We start from the raw sequence: 23,808 nt of genomic DNA on the forward strand, positions 1-23,808 counted from the left end.
CTTCCTGAAAACTTGCTTAACCTTTAAACTAAAGCAGCTTATACTTGATTTAAATAAACCTTTTAACCTTTTATTTTTGGTGACTATGTTCTGACGCTGGAGCCTTATTACATGTGAGTCTTTAGTATAAAGACTCAAATGGTGTTGTCTTTTGAGTTGTGAAAATTCTGTCCTTATGGCAACTTTCATTTTAGTTTTCTTCCTTTCCTTTCTGGTGCTGGGGATTGCCAGGGCCTGGAGCTTGGTAAGCATGCTCTTTGTCACTGAGCCACACTTTTGGTCCCTGTCTATCTTTATTTTGTAATTGCATGCTGTCTTGATTAGCTTCAAATGTAATGCTGTAGATTCTATATTTGGTTTACATTTTCAGATACGTCGTTGAAAGCAAGCAGCAAATTAAAAATTTGTTCATTTTGATTCACATGAGGTTGTTTTACATGAAAGCTAGTTTGCCATGTTGAAGGACAGGCTTTCTTCGTCAGGTTATAAACTTTCTGACCCATAGGCCTACCAAGAAAATATAAAGTGATACAATTGGTTAAGACAAATAGTAGCTGTTAGACTATTCATGTGAATGACACATCTCTTGATTTTTAGAAAATATTGTATATTCTGACATTTTTAATATTAATATTTTTAAGCTTTGAAGCTTTTTAAATGTAATCATGTTCTTATGTGAACTGTTGAGCATAAGGAGTGGGGAAGGTAGAGTCTACCCTAGAATTAGTAAACTAAGTATCCATAAGCCTGGAGATAACACAGTTCTAGGATGGTCTTATCATTGTTGTTCCTCATAGGGATTCTGCAGTCCCTTAGGTTTGATAAGGCCTAATGTCAAACACCTATTTATAGTTTCCACGAATCCTGGAGAAGCTTAAGAGGAAAATTGATCAGCAGTGGGTATATGGATTTAAGACTTCACACATGAAACATTTCTCGATATTGATTTTAAATTCAGGTTCAGTTTATTATGTTGAAAAGCTTGCCAGATTTATAAAGTTTGTGGAAATGTTGATTCTTTTTTTTGTTTTTTTGTTTTTTTGTTTTTTTGGTACCTGGGATTGAACTAAGAGGTGCTTAACCACTGAGTCACATCCCCAGCCCTTTTTTATATTTTCTTTTTTTTTTTTTATTGTAAACAAAAGGGATACATGTTGTTTCTCTGTTTGTACATGGCGTAAAGGCATTTGTGTAATCATAAATTTACATTGGGTAATGTTTAATTAATTCTGTTATTTTTTCCCTCCCCCCCACCCCTCCCACCCCTCTTTTTCCTCTATACAGTCCTTCCTTCTTCCATTCTTGCCCCCCTCCCTAACCCTAACTCTAACCCTAACATAACCCCTCCCACCGCCCATTATGTGTCATCATCCACTTATTAGCGATATCATTCGTCCTTTGGTTTTTTGAGATTGGCTTATCTCATTTAGCATGATATTCTCCAATTTCATCCATTTGCCGCAAATGCCATAATTTTATCATTCTTATGGCTGAGTAATATTCCATTGTATATATATACCACAGTTTCTTTATCCATTCATCAATTGAAGGACATCTAGGTTGGTTCCACAATCTGGCTATTGTGAACTGAGCAGCTATGAACATTGATGTGGCTGTATCTTTGTAGTATGCTGATTGTAAGTCCTTTGGGTATAGGCCAAGGAGTGGGATAGTGGGTCAAATGGTGGTTCCATTCCAAGTTTTCTAAGGAGTCTCCATACTGCTTTCCAGAGTGGCTGCACTAATTTGCAGCCCCACCAGCAATGTATGAGTGTACCTTTCTCCCCACATCCTCGCCAACACCTGTTGTTGCTTGTATTCTTGATAATCGCCATTCTAATTGGGGTGAGAAGGAATCTGAGGGTTGTTTTGATTTGCATTTCTCTTATTACTAGAGATGTTGAACATTTTTCCATATGTTTGTTGATTGCTTGTAGATCTTCTTCTGTGAAGTGTCTATTCATTTCCTTAGCCCATTTGTCGATTGGATTACTTGCATTCTTGGTGTAGAGTTTTTTGAGTTCTTTATAGATTCTGGAGATGAGTGCTCTATCTGAAGTATGATTGGCAAAGATTTTCTCCCACACTGTAGGCTCTTTCTTCGCAGTGCTGATAGTTTCCTTTGCTGAGAGAAAGCTTTTTAGTTTGAATCTATCTCAGTTATTGATTCTTGCTTTTATTTCTTGTGCTATGGGAGTCCTGTTGAGGACTCTTTCTTTCCTCGATGTGTCTCTGTCTGGTTTAGGTATCAGGGTAATATTGGCTTCATAGAATGAGTTTGGGAGGGTTCCCTCCTCTTCTATTTTATGGAATACTTTGAGAAGTATTGGAATGAGCTCTTCTTTAAAGGTTTTGTAGAACTCGGCTGAGAACGCATCTGGTCCTGGACTTTTCTTTGTTGGTAGGCTTTTGATGACTTCTTGTATTTCATTACTTGAAATTGGTCTATTTAAATTGTGTATGTCCTCCTTGTTCAGTTTAGGCAATTCGTATGTCTCTAGAAACCTGTTGATGTCTTCGAAATTTTCTCTTTTGTTGGAGTATAGATTTTCAAAATAGCTTCTAATTGTGTTTTGTATTTCAGTCGTGTCTGTTGTGATATTTCCTTGTTCATTCCGAATTTTAGTGATTTGGGTTTTCTCTCGTCTTCTCTTTGTTAGTGTGGCTAAAGGTTTATCAATTTTGTTTATTTTTTCGAAGAACCAACTATTTATTTTGTCAATTTTTTGTATTGTTTCTTTTGTTTCAATTTCGTTGATTTCAGCTCTGAGTTTAAATATTTCCTGTCTTCTACTACTTTTGGTGTTGGTCTGTTCTTTTTCTAGGACTTTGAGCTGCAGTGTTAGGTCATTTATTTGTTGAGTTTTACTTCTTTTATTGAATGCGCTCCATGAAATAAATTTTTCTCTAAGTTCTGCTTTCATAGTGTCCCAGAGATTTTGATATGATATTTCTTTGTTCTCATTTACCACTCAGAATTTTTTAATTTCCTTCCTAATATCTTCTGTTATCCATTCATCATATAATAGCATATTGTTTAATCTCCAGGTGTTGGAGTAGTTTCTGTTTTTTACTCTTTCATTTATTTCTAACTTCAATCCATTATGATCTGATAGAATACAAGGTAGTGTCTCTATCTTCTTGTATTTGCTAACATTAGCTTTGTGGCATAATATATGGTCTATTTTAGAGAAGGATCCATGTGCTGCTGAGAAGAAAGTGTATTTGCTCTTGGTTGGATGGTATATTCTATAAATGTCTGTTAAGTCTAAATTATTGATTGTGTTATTGAGATCTATGGTTTCTTTGTTCAATTTTTGTTTGGGAGATCTGTCCAGTGGTGAGAGAGGCGTGTTAAAATCACCTAGTATTATTGTGTTATGGTCTATTTGGTTTCTAAAATTGAGAAGGATTTGTTTGACATACATGGATGAGCCACTGTTTGGGGCATAGATGTTTATGATTCTTATATCTTGCTGATTTATGCTTCCCTTAAGCAGTATGAAATGTGCTTCTTTATCCCTTCTGACTAACTTTGACTTGAAGTCCACATTATCTGAAATGAGGATGGATACCCCAGCTTTTTTGCTGAGTCCATGTGCATGGTATGTTTTTCCCCATCCTTTCACCTTTAGTCTATGGGTATCTCTTTCTATGAGGTGAGTGTCTTGCAGGCAACATATTGTTGGATCTTTCTTTTTAATCCAATCTGCCAGTCTATGTCTTTTGATTGATGAGTTCAGGCCATTAACATTCAGGGTTATTATTGAGATATGATTTGTATTCCTGGTCATTTGGTTCATTTTTAAAATTTTATTTATTTATTTATTTTTTTGACACAACTTGGTTCCTCCTTTATTTGACAGTTCCTTTAGGATAATTCCTCCCTTTGCTGATTTGCTTCTTTGTTTTTCATCTCTTCCTCATGGAATATTTTGCCGAGAATGTTCTGTAATGCTGGCTTTCTTTTTGTAAATTCTTTAGCTTTTGTTTATCATGGAAAGATTTTATTTCATCGTCAAAATGAAGGTAAGTTTTGCTGGGTATAAGATTCTTGGTTGGCATCCATTTTCTTTCAGAGCTTGAAAAATGTTCCAGGCCCTTCTAGCTTTTAGGGTCTGGATTGAAAAATCTGCTGATATCCGTCTTGGTTTCCCCCGAATGTAATTTGGTTCTTTTCTCTCACAGCCTTTAAAATTCTGTCTTTATTTTGTATGTTAGGTATTTTCATTATAATGTGCCTTGGTGTGGGTCTGTTGTAATTTTGTGTATTTGGAGTTCTATAAGCCTCTTGAACTTGATTTTCCATTTCATTCTTCAGATTTGGGAAATTTTCTGATATTATTTCATTGAATAGATTGTTCATTCCTTTGGTTTGTTTCTCTAAGCCTTCCTCAGTCCCAATAATTCTCAAATTTGGCCTTTTCATGATATCCCATAGTTCTTGGAGATTCTGTTCATGATTTCTTACCATCTTCTCTGTTTGTTCAACTTTGTTTTCAAGGTTAAATATTTTGTCTTCAATATCTGAGGTTCTGTCTTCCAGGTGTTCTATCCTATTGGTTATGCTTTCTATGGAGTTCTTAATTTGGTTTATTGTTTCCTTCATTTCAAGGATTTCTGTTTGGTTTTTTTTCAATATCTCTAACTCTATTGAAATGATCTTTTGCCTCCTGTATTTGCTCTTTTAACTGTCGATTGGTGTGATCATTCAATGCCTGCATTTGCTCTTTCATCATTTGCTTCCCTGATCATTTTAATTATGTACATTCTGAACTCCCTTTTTGTCATTTCTTCTGCCATGCCGTCGTTGGATTTTATTGATGTAACATCTAGATTTGTTTGGGGCATTTTCTTCCCTTGTTTTCTCATATTGTTCAGGAATCAGTGGGTCATTAAGATATTGCAGATTTCCTCTATTGACTTATAATGTCCCTGAAGATTGCTAGTATATCCCCTCTTATCCTTCAGTAGCCTGAAGTCTTGTAGAAAGTTGATAATATGGTGCTCCACAAGGAAGCTGCCTCTCTATGGGTGGCGACCCTCAGGTGGGGTATATTCCCTGCTAGTGGGCAGAGGTGTCTCCACTTGTTGACCAATGGTCATCCAAAGGGGAACTAGGCTATGGGCTGAGGCAAGGCCTGTTTGTGCCTGTGTCTCTGGTTTTACCGTCCTTGTGGGAAAACCTCACCCGGCAGGGAAAACTCACCTGGTGGGGAGGTCTCGCTGGTCAGTTCCCTTCCTAGAGGTTTCCCTCTATCTACAACTACTGCCTGGGCTGGGCTGCCTTCCTCTGCAACATTCCCAGGGGCCCGGACCTACCTCCTGGGCCTGGGAGCCTCACCGTTTGCAGACAAGTCTCCTTAGGCTGCCTCTCCTCAGAGAATCTGTCTGCAGTCCTGGAAACTTTTCTCTGCCCTAAGCGTGTCTCTGTGCGGCTCTTCCACCAAGAGGCCGCCTAGATTCTGGCAGCCTGCTCTGCACCTAATCACCTGGCTATGCGGCCCCTCCTCTGAGGCACCACCTGGAGCCCTGTACAGTCGCTCTGAGTCCCAGCGACCCGCCACATACCTCTTCTTCCGGACAGCCACCCGGTGTTCCGACGCGGTCACTAGGAGTCCAAGCAACTCACTTTGCGTCTCCTCCTCCCGCCAACCGCCCATAGCCCTAGGCAGTCACTCCGAGTCCAAGTGACACGCCCTGTTCCTCCTCCTTCTTGGGGTAGCCCCCCGGGTGTATAGGAGTGGTCGCTCCGAGACCAAGCTACCCACTGCGCTTCTCCTCTGGGCAGGCCACTGGTGTTCAGGAGCGGTCGCTTTGAGTCCAAACAACTCACCACTCGCCTCCTCCTCTGAGCAGCCACCCGGAGCTCTGATGCAGTCACTCCTAGACCAAGCGACCTGTCACGCTCCTCCTCTTCCTCCGGCAGCTCCCGGGTGTTCAGAAGCAATCACTCTGAGTCCAAGCAGCTCGCCACGCAGCTCCTCCTCAGGCAGCCGCCCGGAGCCCCAGTGGTTGCTCTGAGTCCAAGCACTGTGTTGAGCAGCCACTTCTACAATGTTCCCAGTTGTCCGTGTTTACCGCTCCAGCGGGGGGAGGGGCGTCTCGCCGGGGGACTCCACTTCACAAAGTTCCCTGTGTTCCGGGGCTACCGCCCCATCCAGGACTCCTCCCCAACAGGAGAGACTCACCGGTGGCTTTGAGTTGGTCCCAAGTCTCTCACAATCTCCTCTTTTGAATCCTGCGTCCTGGAGCAACTTGAAATGCAGCCACCCTCTAGTCCGCCATCTTGAAAACCCCTCGAAATGTTGATTCCGATGCTCCAATAATCTTGGACATTTTTGAGGCGGGTACCAGGGATTGAACCCAGGGGCACTTAACCACTGAGCCACACCCCCAGGGCTATTTTGTATTTTTTTTAGAGACAGGGTCTCACTGAGTTGCTTAGGGCTTTACCATTGCTGAGGCTGACTTTGAACTTGTGATCCTCCTGCCTCAGCCTCTCGGGCTGCTGGGATTACAGGTGTAGACATTCTTTAAGAACTTCTTGATACTGTTCAGAATCAGTTTTCTCCATGAATACTACAGAAGTATACATATTACCCCTCCCTGTCTTAGTAACTTGTTTTAGTTTCATAGAACATAAATTTTTGGTTTCACATTCATGTAAATGTCATTGCTAAAAATAGCAGAATGAAACAGGAGAATGCAGAGGGAGTAAATTTTCATTTGTAAAACAAAGAGGAATCAAAACCAAAAATATTTTTAGCTGTCTGGTCAGAAAGGCATAGAAATCCAGACATAATAAGAAATTGTTTAGTTGTTATTCTGCAGCACATTTGCTTTGATATAAGCTTGTTATGTTACAGATTCCTTAGAAATGACACCATATTTTGTTGGTGTGGAGTCTGTCTCTTCTAGCAAGTATATGAAAGCAGCTTAGAAACAAAAGAACACTGCCAAAATAACAACCACTCCCTGTAGAAGCACCTTGATTAAATCTTAATGATGAATCAATACAACTATAATTACAACCTTCTATCTTGTGCTTGTAATTTGGAATACAGTAAAATCCATCAAATGAGATTTAACATATTACCACAACAAGAATCCTTTTTGTGCCATTTTTATTAGCAAGTTTGCTGTACCAAATCTCTAAATCCCTATTTCATTTACTTTGCAGCTCAGTGTCCAATGCATATAGAACAAGCCCTGTGAGAGGTAGAATCTATAATTAAGTCCAAGGTTGGGGCAGGTTTACTTTAATGCTATAACATTGTAATGGTAGTGATTTTTCCCCCTCGAGTCCTGAGTTGAACCCAGGGCTTCTCTACCACTGAGCTACATCCCCAGCCCTTTTTGTTTTTTGATACAGAGTTTCTCTGAGTTGCCCAGGCTGGCCTTGCACTTACAGTCCTCCTGCCTCAGCCTTCCAACTCACTGGGATTACAGCTGTATACCACCACATCCGGTGGCAGTAATTTGTTTTCTTTTCAGAAATGAAAGACTTCGAAGGTTCTTTGCAGCTAAAATTGTGCATTTAGTATCTGAGTATGGGTGACACAGATATCCTTACCAATAGGTGCTGGTAGATTGTCCTCTCCAAGTGTTTTTTGGTTCCATTCTCACCAGAGATAAGAAAACTAGGGAATATATCATGGTTTATAAATGTCTTTCTGACAGCTTTTTATAGTACTTTTCCAACTGTGGGCCAGGGAGCACCTACTTTTGAATAAATTTCCTGTGGCAGAAGAGGTACAGATTTGAGTTTTACTGAAGTACTGTAACCTGCTGTGATGTTTTCTTCAAGGGCTATGATGTTGTAGAGTTCAATAGCTGAAGGCACCTGTGGCAAGGTAAGTAACAAGGCCGGCAGACCTCCTTTGTACTGCAGTCCATTCAAGTGTCTTACCGGATGTGGTAAAGCCTTCCCACCCCAGTGGTTGTTTACAGGATTAGGTGCATTGATATGAGATGTGCTTGTCAGCTACAAACACGTTCTAGTTATTTTGTTTTCCCTGGTGGGAATTTAAGCTATTTGGTTTATGCTGTTAATATCACATTTAAAGATGAACATGTAATTTTCCTCATGATTTTTAGTGACTCTTTTAGTCATGTTTTCCACTGCTGTGACCAGAAGACTGACATGAACAATTTTAGAGGAGGAAAAGCTTATTTGGAGGCTCATGGTTTCAGAGGTCTAAGTTCATAGAAGGCTGGCTCCATTCCTCGGGACTGGAGGTGAGGCTGAACATCATGGCGGAAGGGTGTGGTGGAGGGCAGTGTCACACCAGGAAGCAGAGAGAAGTCCTGCTCAACAAACATAAAATATAAACCCCAAAATCACACTCTAGGGACCCACCTCCTTCAGTTACCACTGGTCTACAGTTACTACCCAGTTAATCCCTATCAAAGGATTAATCCACTAATTGGGTTAAGGCTCTCAACCCAATCATTTCTCCTCTAAACCTTGTTGCATTGTCACCCACATGAGCTTTTGGGGGACACCTAATATCTAAACCGTAATACATCTTCTAAGAAGAACCACTGATGATTGCAAGTTTTAGGCCAGCCTAGACGATTTAGTAAGATTCTATTGCAGAACAAAATATTTTTAAAAATGATTGGGTAAAGTGCCTCTGGGTTCAGTTCCCACTGCTGAAAACAAAAACAAAGACAAAAAACCCATACACCTAAAAACTTTTGAATTAATCATGATAGATTTTGAAATATTCACAAATTAGTACAGGTTAACTTCCACTTGCAATTGTAATATTTGGTAAACTCTTGCACAGTTGTACGATATAGTCATAGTCTTATTTTCTACATGTGTAGAAAATAAGATGGCTTCCCTGGGCCCTAGGGAAGTGCAGTTATAGACCAGAAGGGAGCTCACATTAATGCTGCGGGTAGAAATGCTTGTATATTAAGATGAACAAGGTAGAAGTGCTTGGGTATTACCATGGGAATTTGTTACACAGGTAGAAGCTGAAACAGATCTGTCAGATACCTGACTGCTCTGGAATCACACAAGCAGTTTTCCTTTGATGCATCTGAGCACCTGTCTGCTAAGGGAAAGGCTCACTCTGACTCCTGTCTGGGTGCTCTGCAGGGTGCCTGGAATCCATAGAATTATACAAAATATCTCAAGAACATAAAAGAACCTGTTTTATATTCATTTCTCTCTTGGACCCCTTTGGTTCCTCTTTTAGAGGCTGTTTTTGTTCAGCTCCTCTTAGTTTCCTCTGCTACTTTTGTTCTTGCCTGGCAATGTGGATTTGGATCTAAAGCCCTTCATGTCTGGGCATGGGATAGAATGACAGGGTCAGATACTGACTTGGAGCGGCATGCTGTCTGCAAGTGCAGATGCACACAGTAAGTGCATTGAAGCGTTGCAGGTGTTTTTAGGAAAGGAAGCACGAGGTAGAGGGGAGCCTGAAGGGAAGGAATGGCTGGTTTTGTCTGGTGGGGTGGATGGGTGGTGTTGACTCAGGAAAGGCCTCGAGAGTAGTTAATCTTTGAGCCACATTTAATTTAACTGATTTATTTTGAAAATAAATTATTTTGTCTATAAGGTATACAACATGATGTAATGGGACACGTACAGATAGTAAAAAGGTCACAGTAGTGAAGCAAATTAACATTTCCATCACCTCACGTAGTTACTGTATTTTTTCTTTGCAGTAAAAGCAGCTAAAAGTCTCATTTAGCAGGAATCTCAACTACAACACAATTCTCTTACTTTGCAATTTAGAATGTGCTGGTTTGTTAGGTGGGCTGGTGCAGAAAGGGGTCTTGGAGTCCTGAGAAGCCCCTGTTACCACTCGCATGTTCCTGATGGTTAGTGTGGGTGTGACTGGGCCATCCTGAGGTGAGGAGCTGGAGGACCTTGCCTGCCACAGTAGAGTCTGCCTTGCACCCTTGAAGGCCCGCAGAAGGGTGACAGGGATCAGGCTTGATGTTCAAGTCTGGCCGCTGCGTCAGGACAGTGTTAGGGTCATCCCCAGGGGATCACCAGTGCTGGGGAAGAGGAAAGTGATTCAAGAAGCGGTGGAGAGGGAGAGTCGGCAGAGGAGTGGCGCTTCTTTCAGAAGCCTCGCTTGCGGTGTTCCTTCAGTGTTCAGCATGGCACCCTTGTTAGTTGCTGTGTCTGTGTGTACTGACTCTGCTGAGCTGCGTTCAGTAAGCACACCCCATCTTTCCAGCTGTCCCAGCCATCTGTGGCTGAGCTCACATGCAGGAAAGAGAAGAGGAGGACTGGGACAGGATGCGGGCCTGCCCTGACTCGACACCGCCTGTGTGAGGCGATGACCCTGTGGGTAGGTGTTCATTTGTGGTGCACCCACGAACGTGCTGGAGAATCTCCTGAGGGACATAACAAAGGAGTACCTGCCCCCAGTTTCTTGCCCACTTCCTTTTCTAGCACACTATAGGTGTTCCATCTTGCGAATTCCCTTTTCTTTTCCTAATATGGTATGCAGCATTAGTGTTGATTCATGATCTTGGACCGTGCATTTCACTGATTGTGTTATTTAGTTAGTAGACAAGGGGGAAGGGCAGTTATGCATTAGCTTTTTAAGAGCAATGTCAACCTATGGATTAAATATTAAATTAAGTTGTACTTTACAGAAACAACATGGTTTTCATATAGGATGATGAAGTTGAAATCATTTTAAGCCACAAATGTATTTGATCAGTTTGTGTAAATGAATAATCAAATCCTCTCAAAGGGCCAAAGAATTAAAAGAAGTTAGGAAATTGTGAACCTGACCTTTGTTAATGACAGACCTTTCCTTTGAGATACTGGTTTAAAGTTTTTTTTGAGAAACTTTGTTTCTTGGTAACACAGTTTCTTTTGATTTTTATTCAATAGTTGAGTGCCTCTTGTTATCTGGCACTGAAAGGTGCTAAGAAACAAGGTAAGAAAGTTTGATCCCAGTTTTTGAGGAACATATAAATAAATAGTAAGTTGGATCCATTCATCGAATGGCCAGGGACTGTTCTGAGGACCTCTGTAAGGAGAGGGCCTGGTATGGATCCTGGCCTATGAGTTCACCCAGATCCAAGTCACAGCTGTGACTCTGCCTTGTATTTGCCCTGTGACTGTTGGCCATTTACTTCACTGAGCTGCTGTTTCCCCACTCACAGCTTCTCCGGGAATGAAATGGTATGACACTTACATGGTGCTCAGCCTGCATCTGACACACAAAGTGTTTGATAAATGCTGATTCTAGTCCCATGTCACACAAATTGCTGTGTAGCACATTTTTAGACTTCTATAGTTTTGGAAGGTGAAGGTTAAGAAGGTGAAGAAAGTCAAGTTCAAAAAAGCTTAGTGACTTGCTTAAGGTTTCCAAGGTACTGTGGGCAGTAAACACCCTTGCAGAATGATTGGTTGGACCAGTATTTCTCTTTGTATTGCCAGGAACACCTCTGTAGAGACTTCTGCTTTTTATGTCATATGTGAGAAATGAAAAAGTAGAGATGAAAAAGTATTTTCCTTGGGTAACATAATAATCCATATCACACTGGGTTTCTTCAAATAAGAGCCAGATTTGAAAATTCTCTATTGGGGCTGGGCATGATGGTGCTTGCCTGTAATCCCAGCAGGTCAGGAGGCTGAGGCTGAAGCAAGAGGCAAGAGGCAAGAGGACTGCAGGCTTGAAGCCAGCCTTGGCAACTCAGCAAGCCATAGGCAACCTGGTGAGACCCTGTCTCAAATAAAGTAAAAGGATCTGGGGATGTGGCTCAGTGGTCTGACACTTTTGTCATCTATGAAATCATGGCTTGTTTATGGAAATGTACAAAAGTGAAGAAATACTTTAAGTTCATTGTGTACAGTTCTGTGAACAACTTTTAAACACATGGCCCAAAAGTCAATATCATTTTCATTGAGAAGATTCTTGGTCCATGTAGATTGTCCAGGAGGATAGTAGTAGTTTTGTCAGGCCAGAGGAAGTCTTCCTACAGAGATTTTTATTTTCTTATAGTGCCCATTGGCTATTGTGTAAGTGGAAAGAACCTTATAAGGAAAAAACATAATCTTATGCCCCAGTGTAAGTGGATAAAATTTAAACTTTATGAATGCTGGTAGGATTTACAAATGTACTTTTTGTTTATCAACAGCTGCAATTTCATATGCAACCAGAAGACGGCAGACTTGACACACAGATGAACTTTTCTGTTGTAGAGGTTTTTCACTTTAAATGGTGGTATAGAAAGATATGTTAGGTATTCTTAATGGGAAGCCTGATTTCTAAAGAGAATTTTGGAAATTACAGAAAGAATGTGAAATAAAATACATGTAAGTAAACTGTGTTTCAAAAATCTTCAGTATTCTGAGTCGTCTCCCCAATAAATCATAACCTCATTTTAATTTTTTAAAATTAAACGTGACTAACCTTTGATTGGCTTTCTATATGATATTATTAAGTTTCTGTTGAATTTATTAATAGAGTTACCAGTTGAAACATGAAGCACTTGCTGATATTAAACCTAAGGTCATTGGATATGTGTAAATAAATTATTCCTTTACCAAAAAATAATGCTAGAGATGATAATCTAAAGATTTATATTTCACTATTGCTTCCTGAACCAGATATCTCTTTGACTTTTAGCAATTTCGGTTATTGTAAAATGCTGACATAATTAGCTTCTAATATTAGGAACATTTATAGGTTGTGGTTTTAGTTTCATATAGAAAAGTCTTAAATCAGGGTTTTTTTTTTGTGAATTATACTGAAATAGTTGGGGAAAAGATGTAGTGTTACTATAAGGTAGCATTTCTAGACTTAGAGGACAGAAGTGAGATTATAAAATGCTGCCAGATAACGTGTTGGAGATACGGATCCTGGCTGTAGCTGATGAAAGATCCAGAAAGTTTAGCTGCTCCATCTCTTTCTCTTTCTTCCTTCATTTTACCTAATGTGATGCTGAAGTTCACTGTGATTTATTCACTTACAAATGCTTAAATCAGATTTTGCATCTCTGTGCTATGTTTAATAACTATTAAAAGGACACATCCAGGTCTTTATTGCAACAGTTACTTTCAGAAAAGTTTTTATTTATGTCAAAGTCTTGGGAGCAGTATTAGTATCATCAGTATTTAATTCAGTTTTAATCCAGTTTTAACCTGAGGCTTATCATGTTGTTGGTATTAATTGAATGAGCCCAGCATTGCATTTAATGTTGACAAAGTTGGGGGCATGTATTTTTCTATATGGAAAACCTGAGTTGTCTTTTGATAGAAATTTAACATGTAAGATATTCTTGGGTTTAATGAAAATGCTACCACTTCTGTATGGTGGATTCATCCTGAACCCCAGGAGTGCTGTAGGGAGTGGATTTACCAAGAGCCCCATGAATGACATTATCTTTATTTCCTTTCATAGAGCTATAACACTGTAGCAAGTTGTTGCACTGAGATACTCTGGTAGCTGGAATTCAAATCTAAGAGCACAGTTAATAGAAAAGCAAACGGAAGGCACAGAGGTTCTAGAGGAAATAACTGCAAGCCTAACTGTTCTCTTAGGCCAAAATCGCTACTCCACAGAAGTCAGGAAGCCCTGCTGATGCTTCGTACCCCTTCAGTTAGATTACTTTTTATCTGAGAACCTTTTCAGAATTTTTCTTCTGCTTCTGTATTTTTAGGAAATAAAAACATAAAGGGTTATGAAACATGAAGTTCCATAAATATTTATGCCAAGCCTCAAAAGTACACAATTGCTATTTTCTTGGTATATTGGAGTCATATTTCACTATTGTCCTCTTGAATTGAGAAATACAAGAAGTTAGTATGCCGCCTCCCCCTTTTTCCTTTTCTCTTGTATTATTGGTTTTTTTCTTCATCGAGTTTTAGATGCTGGGATATGTCCTTTAGGTTCATGTGAGTTTCCTTGGACTTTTTTTCTATCATGGTTTGTAAGTGTATTTCTGAGTAGTGTCATACTCTTATAAAAAGAAACATTTTATATGCAATTTTAGGCCTCACTGGTTAACTGTTTAATCTATTTTTGTGGATTTATTGTTACTAAATTAAAAAAAATGTTTTTGTAAAGGCTAATTAATAAGTAGGTTTGCTTCTAAAAGCACATTTTAAATTAGCCCTTTCATTTTCTGTTCTTCCTCATTTAAACTCTTCTATCCATAGCAGAAATTTTTGTCCTTTGAAATTGCTCTTTAAAAAAAAAGCCAGACACTGTGGCACACACATACCTATAATCCCAGCCATTTGGGAGGCTGCAGCAGGAGGATCACAAGTTTGAGGCCAGTCTTAGCAACTTGGCAAGGCCTTGAGCAACTTATTGAGACACTGTCTCCAAAAAAAAAAAAAAAAAAAAAAAAAAACTGGGGCTGTGGCTCAGAGGTTAAGTGTGGTCTGATTGGTCTCTACACTCCACCTTTCCCAAGCCTCTGGGTCTCATAGTATAGTCTCCCTTTTCTTTCCCTTATTTTCGATCTCTGCTTTGCTGCTTCCTCCATCCTGTGTGCAGATACTACCTTTGGAACTAAAACAGGAAGGCTATGCCTTGACCTGCCACTCGCTCTCTTTAGCTATGAGCTCATTTCTCTCCTTCCCCGCTTCCTCTTGTTTTGTGGTAGTGCTGTGGCTTGAACCCAGTGCATCATGCCAGCTAGGAAACACTCTGCCACTGAGCTACAACCCCAGGCCTCTTGGCTTCTAATGTAGCTCCTGCTGGCAGAAGTCTGCCTTTTCCCATTGGTATCTGTAAACCACTTCTTTTTCTCCTATTTTCAAAAATTTTAACTTTTTTTTTGGTGTGTGGTGCTGGGCATTGAACCCAGGACCTCATGCGTACTAGGCACATGCTCTACCCCTGCACTGAGTCACCCCCCAACCCCTGTAAATCATTCGTGACTTCCGTGCCCAACCACTCCGTTGAAACAGCTCTCTAATGACCCTCATATGTGTCCTGCTCACCACTCTGGATGCACTGCTATGCACGTGTCCATGCAAGGCCTCTGGCCCCCTTCGGTGTCAAGTAGGTTCTTGGTTGCTTGCCGTTGAGATCGGTCCTGTCTAAGCAATGGAAAGAAAGATCCTCTTGGGGGGTTGACAGACATGGAAAGTCACCTTCTACTGTTCCCTTGCCAGCAGAATACCGATTTGGCGTTGACACACTCTTCATTAGACCTACATGCCCAGTCTTCCTAACAGCGGGTGGCATGTCACCCAAATGCTAACCAACAAGCATGAGGTGATGCCTGTGAGGAAGAGATTCAGAAAGAGGAGCCTGCTTCTTGCCTTGAGCAGATGAGGGGATGCTGGAGGAGAGAGATCCCATCTTCCAACTGAGGCCACAGGCCCAAGGATGAAACGCCTAGGAGCCAGGCCTTCACTCCTTTTTTTACAGGACTGAGAACGGAACCCAGGCCTCACACATGCGAGGCAAAGTGCTATACACGGAGCCTCATCCCCAGCCCCAGCGGGATGATTTTTAATAACATTATTAAACTTAGACATTCATAGTGTTAATATTTCAATGTACAATCAGTATAAATTATTAATGAGTATTTCACATTATTTTTTCATTCCCAGTTTAAAAATCTGATGTGTCTGGTCCACTTAGAGCACATCTCAGTCTTCCTAACCACTGGCAGGCAGAAGATTAGGACCCAGGCTCTTAGGCATGTGTTGAGCTCTGCACTCAGTGCTGACTTGCTATCACCAGACAGTCTGCGACATACCAAATGTCATTTATTGACATAATTAAATATCATTTACCGTCAGCATTCTGGTTCTTGCCTCCAGAAAAGCTGTTACTTCTGTGACTGACTGGGAACACCATTTGTGACTCTTAGAATACAAGCAAGACTGGAGCATGAGACAGTGAGTGAACGAGAAGAGCAGCCACAGCGAGGCCTGCACCCCAGGTGTGTGGCTGGGGTGCTGCCACTGGCTTCCCACTGGGTCCATCCTGATGCCAGAGCCTCCATCACTGAGTGCTGCTGCTGTGACTGAAGGGTAAACCGTCCCATAGTCTGGGACAGTGCTGGCTTGGCCAGTGGGAACATAATTCAAAAGGTTGAAGTAATTTTACATTTTCTGGTAGCTGCATTAAAAAAAGTGAAAAACAATGACAAGATTTTTGTTCTCTCCCCTTTTTCTTTTTTCCATACTGGGGATTGAACCCAGGGCCCTACATGTGCTTGGCAAAGTGCTCATCCCCTGCCCCAGTGGAATGGTTGTTAATAACATTTTTATTAAACCTAACACATCCATAATATTTCACAGGCAATCAGCATAAATTTCAAATGAAATATTTCACATTATTTTTTCATACCAAGTTTTCAAAATCTGATGTGTGTTTTGTCCTTAGCACATTTCAAGTTCCCTGCATATTGGCCAGCCGAGCTCTAGACTCAGACCCTGGGCAGCAGTGTCTGATTTGCGAACCCCCTTACCTGCTTGCAGTTCTGTGCAGGGAGGAGCGGGACCGACTGTCTTTACCCTGACTGGGAAGCCTCACAGCACAGTTGGGAATTGGGCAGCTGAGGAAGGCGGGTGCTCACTGTAGCCTGTATCTCTGCTACTCCTCATGTCTCCAACCAGTTCTTCCCTGTTATTAGCCCTTAAAAAAATTGATGTTCCTCTAGGCTCCATTCTTGGCCTTTTGGTCTTTTGCTCTTTTTTTTTTTTTTTTTTTTTTGGTACCAGGGGTTGAACCCAGGGCCACTGAACCCCACCCCCAGCCCTTTTTAATACTTTATTTAGAGACAAGGTCTTGCTGAGTTGCTTAGGGCCTCACTAAGTTGCTGAGGCTGGCTTTGAACTCGGGTTCCTCCTGAGGTGCTGGGATTACAGGCATGCGCCACCGCGCCTGGCCAGTTTCCCATTTTGAACTTAATCTTTCCTCTACCCCTGCTCTTCCTCCTCTGGCCCCTGTTCTTATCTAATGGGACCATTGTATACTCATCACTCAAATTGAGTCTGGGGCATATTAGTCCTGGCTTTTCCTTCAAATTTGACCCTTCTCTGGGCCATATTCCTTTCCTGGCATCTTTTATAGACCTTTTGTAGCAGTTCTTTAACTTGTCCCCTGTCTTCTGGCCTATCTCTTCCCCTGTCTTCTTACTGTCCTTTTCTGCCCACCCCACAGCTGTTCCATACACTGTAGCCACCCCTGCTTAAACTCTTTCACTGTCTGTGGAGTGACGGTCAAGCTCCTGTGATGGCGTCTGGGGCCTTCTTGTCTGTCTCTTCGGTTTCCCTGATGCTCCTGACTTTTCTGTTGGTGCTTTGATCATTGCTTGGTGGCTACCAGCTAGGTGATGCTGTCTATAGAGGCCAGAACTGTTCCCCCACCCCTCTGCCTTGTGTCGTGGGATGTAATTGTTCACTCTCCCCATTATACCCTTCCTGCCTTTCTTGTCAGTTCATTTGAATGTTCTCTGAATTGACAAACTCTGCTTATTTTCCCCGATCTGTATGCATCCTTCGCGTTTCCCATGGTCCTTGTCTGTGCAGTGTCTGACTTAGTGTGCGTGTCTTTGTGTGTGTATTTTTTTTTTTTTTTTTTTTGCGATGCTGGGGATTGAAACCAGGGCCCTGTGTTTGTGAGGCAAGCACTCTACCGACTGAGCTATATCCCTAGCCTTCAGTATATTTTTGTTGGACTAAATTAAGCAAGTTTGAAGGAAGTCTAGGTGGAAAGATATGTTGGCCACAGTTGCAGACATCTTTATGAATAATAAGCATTCAAATACTTGATGGAGAAATGGAAATCAGATTATATTGTTTTGTAGATATTGTCAGTTTGGGGAGAAAAATAACTCTAGGAAATGACTCTTTTTGTTATCATAATCATATCTGTTGTTGTATATCAACATAAAGAATAGTTAATTTTTAGTTTTCAGTGGTATTATGTACATGCTGGCTGTCTCTGAATCTAGAATCCCGTCATGTATCATCTTTGTCCCTTTTATCTTGGGGTGCTGAGGATCATGTGTATTCTGTGCCTATTTTGCTCTTGCCAAGGCTAATATCAAAGAAGAATTTGTCAGTGTTTATTCTTTGAGCAAGAGTTATCAAACTAGCACTAGTGTTTTGTAAATAAGTTTTATTGGAACACATTCATTTACATGTTATTTATTCATGGCTGTTTTGTGCTGAAACAGTATAGTTGAACAGTTATGGCCTCTGCCACGTGGCTTGCAGTGTAAAGTATTTACTATTTGGTTTTTGACATAAAAAAATTTGCCAACCATTCTTCTCTCACCCCCACTCCCCAACTCCCATTGTGTATCATCATCCACTTATCAGGGAAAACATTCGGCCTTTGGTTTTTTGGGATTGACTTATTTCACTTAGCATGGTAGTCTCCAGCTCCATCCATTTATCTGCAAGAATACGTAGAGGGAAATGAGAGGGAGGGGGTATGAAAGGTGGTGGAGTGAGACAGACATCAGTACCCTCTGCACACACATGATTACACAAATGGTGTGAATCTACATCGTGCACAACCACAGAAACGAAATGATGTACCCCATTTGTGTACAATGAATCAAAATGCAGTCTAAAAATTAAAAAAAAAATGCCAACATTTGTCTAAGAGCCACTTAATTATGGAAGGACAAAACCTTACATTAGATCTGTCCAAACTGGGTCCTAATTCCTGATTAGGAATTTGAAGAATATAGATGGAAAAATACAGACAATTTTGAGTTTGTGTGACTTATTTGGTGGGATGGTTTTGTTAAGTTTCTTATTTTTCTTTCCATTCTGCTACATGTGTTATAGAAGAGATTGTCCACATTTCTTACTGTGCCTCAGATGTGAATGTATTATATTTTAATTCTGAAAGTTTAAAATCAATGTCTTCAACCACTTGTCAAACAGTGGACGCCAGAGTTCGGTATGCGAAAATCTAAGGTACAAAGTTTGTGTCTTTGGCAGACTGCTTAATACATAGAGGTGTAAATATAGGATTTCCATTAAAACAGTTTATATTATCAGTTTATTTGTTTCCCTCCCTGTACCCTGCCACCCTATCTCCACCCCTGCCTCTGTCCTCCTGTGGGCAGAGTACCTTCTGGTTTGACCAATTCTTTATTTTTTATCCTGTTTCTGAAAATAAGTGAGTTACCTTGAGGCATAAAGGTAAAATCCTGGAGGTGTATACTTTAAATAAAGTATATACTTTAAATAAGGTGGTGTATACTTTACTTCCTGTTGACTGGTAAGGTGTAGGCATGTGCCAGTCAGCATCAAGGTCAACTGAAATGACAGCACTGAGTCCAAGGATGCTGGAACCCTCCTCAGCTGTTGCATGGTGGGGGCCTGGGGACTTGGGTGGCAGGCAGGATACAGGTACCAGTTGATGATCAGCCTTGCTCTGACATCCTGCTCTAACCTGTACATGATGTACATTTACTGTAAGTTTTGCTTATGGAAAATATTTCAATTTTTGCAACAGTTATTTTCTTTTCAGGATGTGACTAAATTTATATATTTTAGGTTGCCTGCCTTATTCGAGTTCCTTCAGAAGTGGTTAAGCAGAGGGCACAGGTATCTGCTTCTTCAAGAACATTTCAGATTTTCTCTGACATCTTATATGAAGAGGTGAGATGTGTTTTTAGGTTTTCTCTCTTTTCTTTGTTGAGTACCATTTTAATAGTAGTTAATAGGAACACTGTGTGTCTCATGACCAGAGCCTTAGAGGAAACCTTGGAGTTGAATTAAATTCAATTTTAGTAACTTTTTTACTAAGACTATTTTTGCCTTTTCTCTGTTTTTGAATTTCTAGTTTTACTTCTTTCTCAACTTTCTGAACAAACATACAGTGAGTACCATTACTGTATGTATCCTGAATTGTAAACTCCCTACAGTTACTTTGGAATCAGACACAGAACAAATCAGAAATATGTAAAGTGAATAACTTATTAAAACATCCCTACAGAATTTGAGGGCCCATGGAAAAGAAATATAGTAATAGATTGAGAATGGTGACCAACTTCACATTTGATTCAAAATTATAATTTTTTTGTCCTAATCCAAGTTAGCTTGGGTCAGAAATTACTCTTCCTAGCCATTGACTAGGGAGCACTTCTCTGTTCTCCCTTACAGTTTTTATCGAAGCCTTTGTCTGTTTTGTTTTTTTGAGACAGGGTTTAGTTATGTTGCTTAGGCTGGCCTCAAACTTCCGGGCTCAAGCAGTCCTGCCTCAACTTCTCTAGTAGCTGGACTATAGTCCCATGCCATGGCACCTAGTGGCCTTTTATTTATTTATTTATTTTTTCAAGTGGGAGTCAGTCTCAGCCTGTGGTGGTGATTCACACTTGTAATCCCATCAACTTGGGAGGCTGAGGCAGGAGGAGTGCAAATTTCAGGCCAACCTGAGCAGCTTAGTAAGACCCTGTCTCAAAATTAAAAGGACTGGTGGTGTAGCTGAGTAGTAGAGGGCCTCTGGGTTCAGTCCCCAGTAGCACACACCACACTAACCAAATAAATCTTGGTGAATTTAGGTTTTAAGAAAGTTATTCTTAGTCTGTCCCATTATTCTTAGGGAGTAAAGAAACATTGAATATCTAATTGTATGAATGATATCCATCCTACAGGATCCCCATTGGACCATGCAGATAAATCCAGTTTTGCCTCAAAAATAAATATCACTACTTCATTAAGCAATTATTAATAAATTTCTGATGTTATGAAATATTTTCCTTGTATGTGAAAGGGTAATTGGTGTTTTTATGCATTTGTTTTGGAAATATATTCAAAGCATCTCATGTTTTTTTCATGAGAAGAAATATTGAATAATAGCAACTGAAACTAAATGAACATGTAGCCAGTTTTGTTTTTAAGGATGCTTTTTAAGGGAATTAAGTCACTTGAGTTTTATATCCTGTAAGCCAGTTTAGAACCTTTACTCTCTTGTAGAACTGTGGTGTGGATGAATGTTTCAGAACCCACATTTTAGAACAGATGAATCTGTTTTTTTCAGAATGTCATTTGGAAATCTTTGCCTTTTTAACTTTACTAGTTCTTGGTTTTTGGTTTGTTTCAGGGCATCCAAGGCTTGTATCGAGGCTATAAAAGCACAGTTTTAAGAGAGGTAACTCATTTAATTTTCTCTATTGAAGTGCACAAGAATGATATATTTTGTTCAGCACTCATGTGTGTGTGCGCGCGCACACATTTTTTTTTCCCCAGTACTAGGGATTGAACCCAGGAGTGTCTACCCCTGAGATACATCCCAAGTCCTTTTTATTTTAATACAGGGTCTTACTAAGTTGCCAAGAAGGGCCTTAAACTTGCAATCCTCCTGCCTCAGCCTCCCAAGTAGCTGGAATTACAGTAAAATTATCTATTTTTAACAATCAGAAATGTATTTGGAGAAACTAGTTTAAAAAAACAAAAAAGGGCTGAATGTGGTGATACATGCCTGCAATCCCAGGACTGGGGAGGCTGAGGCAGGAGGATTGCAAGTTCAAAGCCAGCTCAGCAACTTAGCGAGGCCCTAAGCAACTTAATGAGACCCTGTCTCAGAATAAAATATTAAAAGGACTGGGGATTTGACTCAGTGTTTAAGTACCCTGGGTTTAATTTCTGGTATCAAAAAAAAAAAAAAATCAAAAAAAGGGAAATTATGATCACTCTTTTAAACACTGTTTAGTTTGGGTTCTTACATCTAAAAGAATGGTAGAGGGATTTCCTGGAAGAGCCACCCCCTGTGGTCAGAGTGGCCACATAGCTTCACTGTCACTGTAGGATGACTAAGTATCTCTTATAGTCAAATTATTAAAAAATAACTAAGAGTAAGATATCCAGTTCATTACTGTAGTGTAGAGAATTTATGAGAAATTAGTAATGAAAGAAAGAAGCACTCTAAGAGATAAGCTTGCCTTCCTTATAAGCACCAACACTGTTACATGCAAAAGGGCTTTTCAAAAGGTGACAATCTGCAGTGTAGCCTAGTTGTTCTGGAGCTTTGAGAACTTCTTTTCTTGGCAAATCAAGTGTTTCAAAAGGAGTTATTTGTGTGAGGAGGACTTCACTCTTTCAGAACCATTCTGTACTTGTTTTCTGACTTTCTAAAACTTTTATTCATTCAGATTTCACCTGGGCACAGGAAAAAGGATAATAACGCTTTTTAGCTTTTGGAAGTGTGCTGAATAAATGACTATATTTACATTCCAGAGAATACTGGTTTTTGCATATAAAAAGACAAAACACGTGGTTATAACTGCATTCTATTCTTCTGAAAATTTGTTTTGACATATGTTATGATAGTAATTAATTTTTTTACTGTAATCCTTGTAAATAGTGTGACCTCCCTGAGATGACTCTGTTTACTCAAAACATGAGCGCTTTGTTGGAAATTTAATTGGGGTCTTCTGCATTATGGGTGTTCATAAAAGATCCTTCAGAACCAATTTTAGTTGAAGTCTTGCTTCTGTGCAGACTCTCAGATAGAATGAGAGAATTATTGCTGAATGAAACATAGCTTCTTTTCCAAGTGAGAAAAACAAGAAGTTTGCTTTGAACAAAATTTTTACATTATAGTTTTAATTCTTATATTATTCTTACACCAACATTAAATCTTTTTGCCAAGAACTCCTTTGATTGTTTCATTGAGAAAATACTTGGAAGCCTTAGTGAGAATCCCCAGGAGATTTATTAATTTATTCTGTGGGCAATTAAAAAAAATTTCTCTCTCTAGCAGTAATCCATTAAAATGAGATTGAAGTTTGAATCCATGTATTATACAATATATTACATATGTTCCTTGGACTTTGTGAATGCTGTCACACTTTTTAAATTGCATGTGATGTTTCTGGAAATTGGATGCTTATTTCTTATGTTTTCCTACTATTGTAGTTGCTGTGAATTTTACACTGAGTTTAAGCAATGTGAGCAGGTTATACTATTTACCTCACCCTTTCAGTTTTCATTTTTCTCATGATCTTGGCCAAATTAGATGTGGATAAGCATCTTAAAGCAGGGGTATTATTGCAATGAGACATAAGCGGGGAGCAGAATCATAGCTGCTGTTACAGTCACTTTGATTTCAGATGGTCCACTGGCCTGAAAATTTTGTGGAGAGCAGCCTTGTGATGTTGATATGAATTAGGACTTCTATAGAGAAAGAAAGCAGAGAAGGCAGTTTGTTTCAGAAGAAGCAGGGATAAGCTCAGCAGTAGTCTGATCTTTTATCAGTAGTAGATCTTTTATCCACAAATTCTGTGCAGTAGTCATTTTGGAGTGCCTGCTGTGTGGGGTACATAATGCAGAACATTTCTGCTCTGAAGGATTTACTTTCTTACGGGGAGTGTCCTCTTGCCAGTGCAGTGCAGGCAGGGCAGCAGTGAGTTGTGTATGTACAAGATGCACCTGGGATTGTAGAGGAAGCCCTGCTTGGTGGTACTCAGCTAGCATTGTTACATTAATAAAGATGAGTCTGGGCTGGATTCTGGAAAAGAGTGGCCATTAGAAGCAGTCAAGGAAGGCAGATATAACAGCAAAAGCAACGGCACAAGGAAGGAACACGTGGATCTTGCTGGTCTAAGTAGAACTGGGGATTTCATGCCCATAGAAGAGAGTGACTTCCCAGATCTGTCTCAAGCCAAGGGATGCTTTACGAGAACAGTTGGCCCTGTCACCTCAGTTGGATATTTGCTAAGCAACTAGAGAGAGCCACATGGAAAAGCCCTGGAAAGAACCTGACTGCAGTCTTCTGAGATTTGGAGGATAAGTTAATGTTGTGTGGCTCTTGGCTATACAGATCTGAAGGTGCCAAGCTGGTTGGAGCTGTCTCAGTGGTAGGATGTTGTCATTTGGGTAATGAG

At 40.2% G+C, this 23,808-nt stretch overlaps 1 protein-coding gene across 5 annotated transcripts in view; it reads left to right on the forward strand.

The window, feature by feature from the left end:
• Positions 1–23,808, forward strand: part of Slc25a26 (solute carrier family 25 member 26) — a 143,030-nt gene that overhangs the window by 19,416 nt on the left and 99,806 nt on the right. For 3 of the 5 annotated variants that reach the window (XM_047532093.1, XM_047532092.1, XM_047532096.1), the window contains 2 exons: positions 19,478–19,582; positions 21,027–21,074. The exons of 1 other annotated variant lie outside the window; for it this stretch is intronic. In XM_047532093.1, the coding sequence (XP_047388049.1) occupies positions 19,478–19,582; positions 21,027–21,074 (153 nt within the window). The remainder of the gene's footprint in view (positions 1–19,477; positions 19,583–21,026; positions 21,075–23,808) is intronic. One more of the 5 variants, XM_047532094.1, reaches the window with a different exon arrangement.

The sequence above is a fragment of the Sciurus carolinensis genome, chromosome 17 (assembly GCF_902686445.1).
Source record: "Sciurus carolinensis chromosome 17, mSciCar1.2, whole genome shotgun sequence".
Classification (NCBI taxonomy): domain Eukaryota; kingdom Metazoa; phylum Chordata; class Mammalia; order Rodentia; family Sciuridae; genus Sciurus; species Sciurus carolinensis.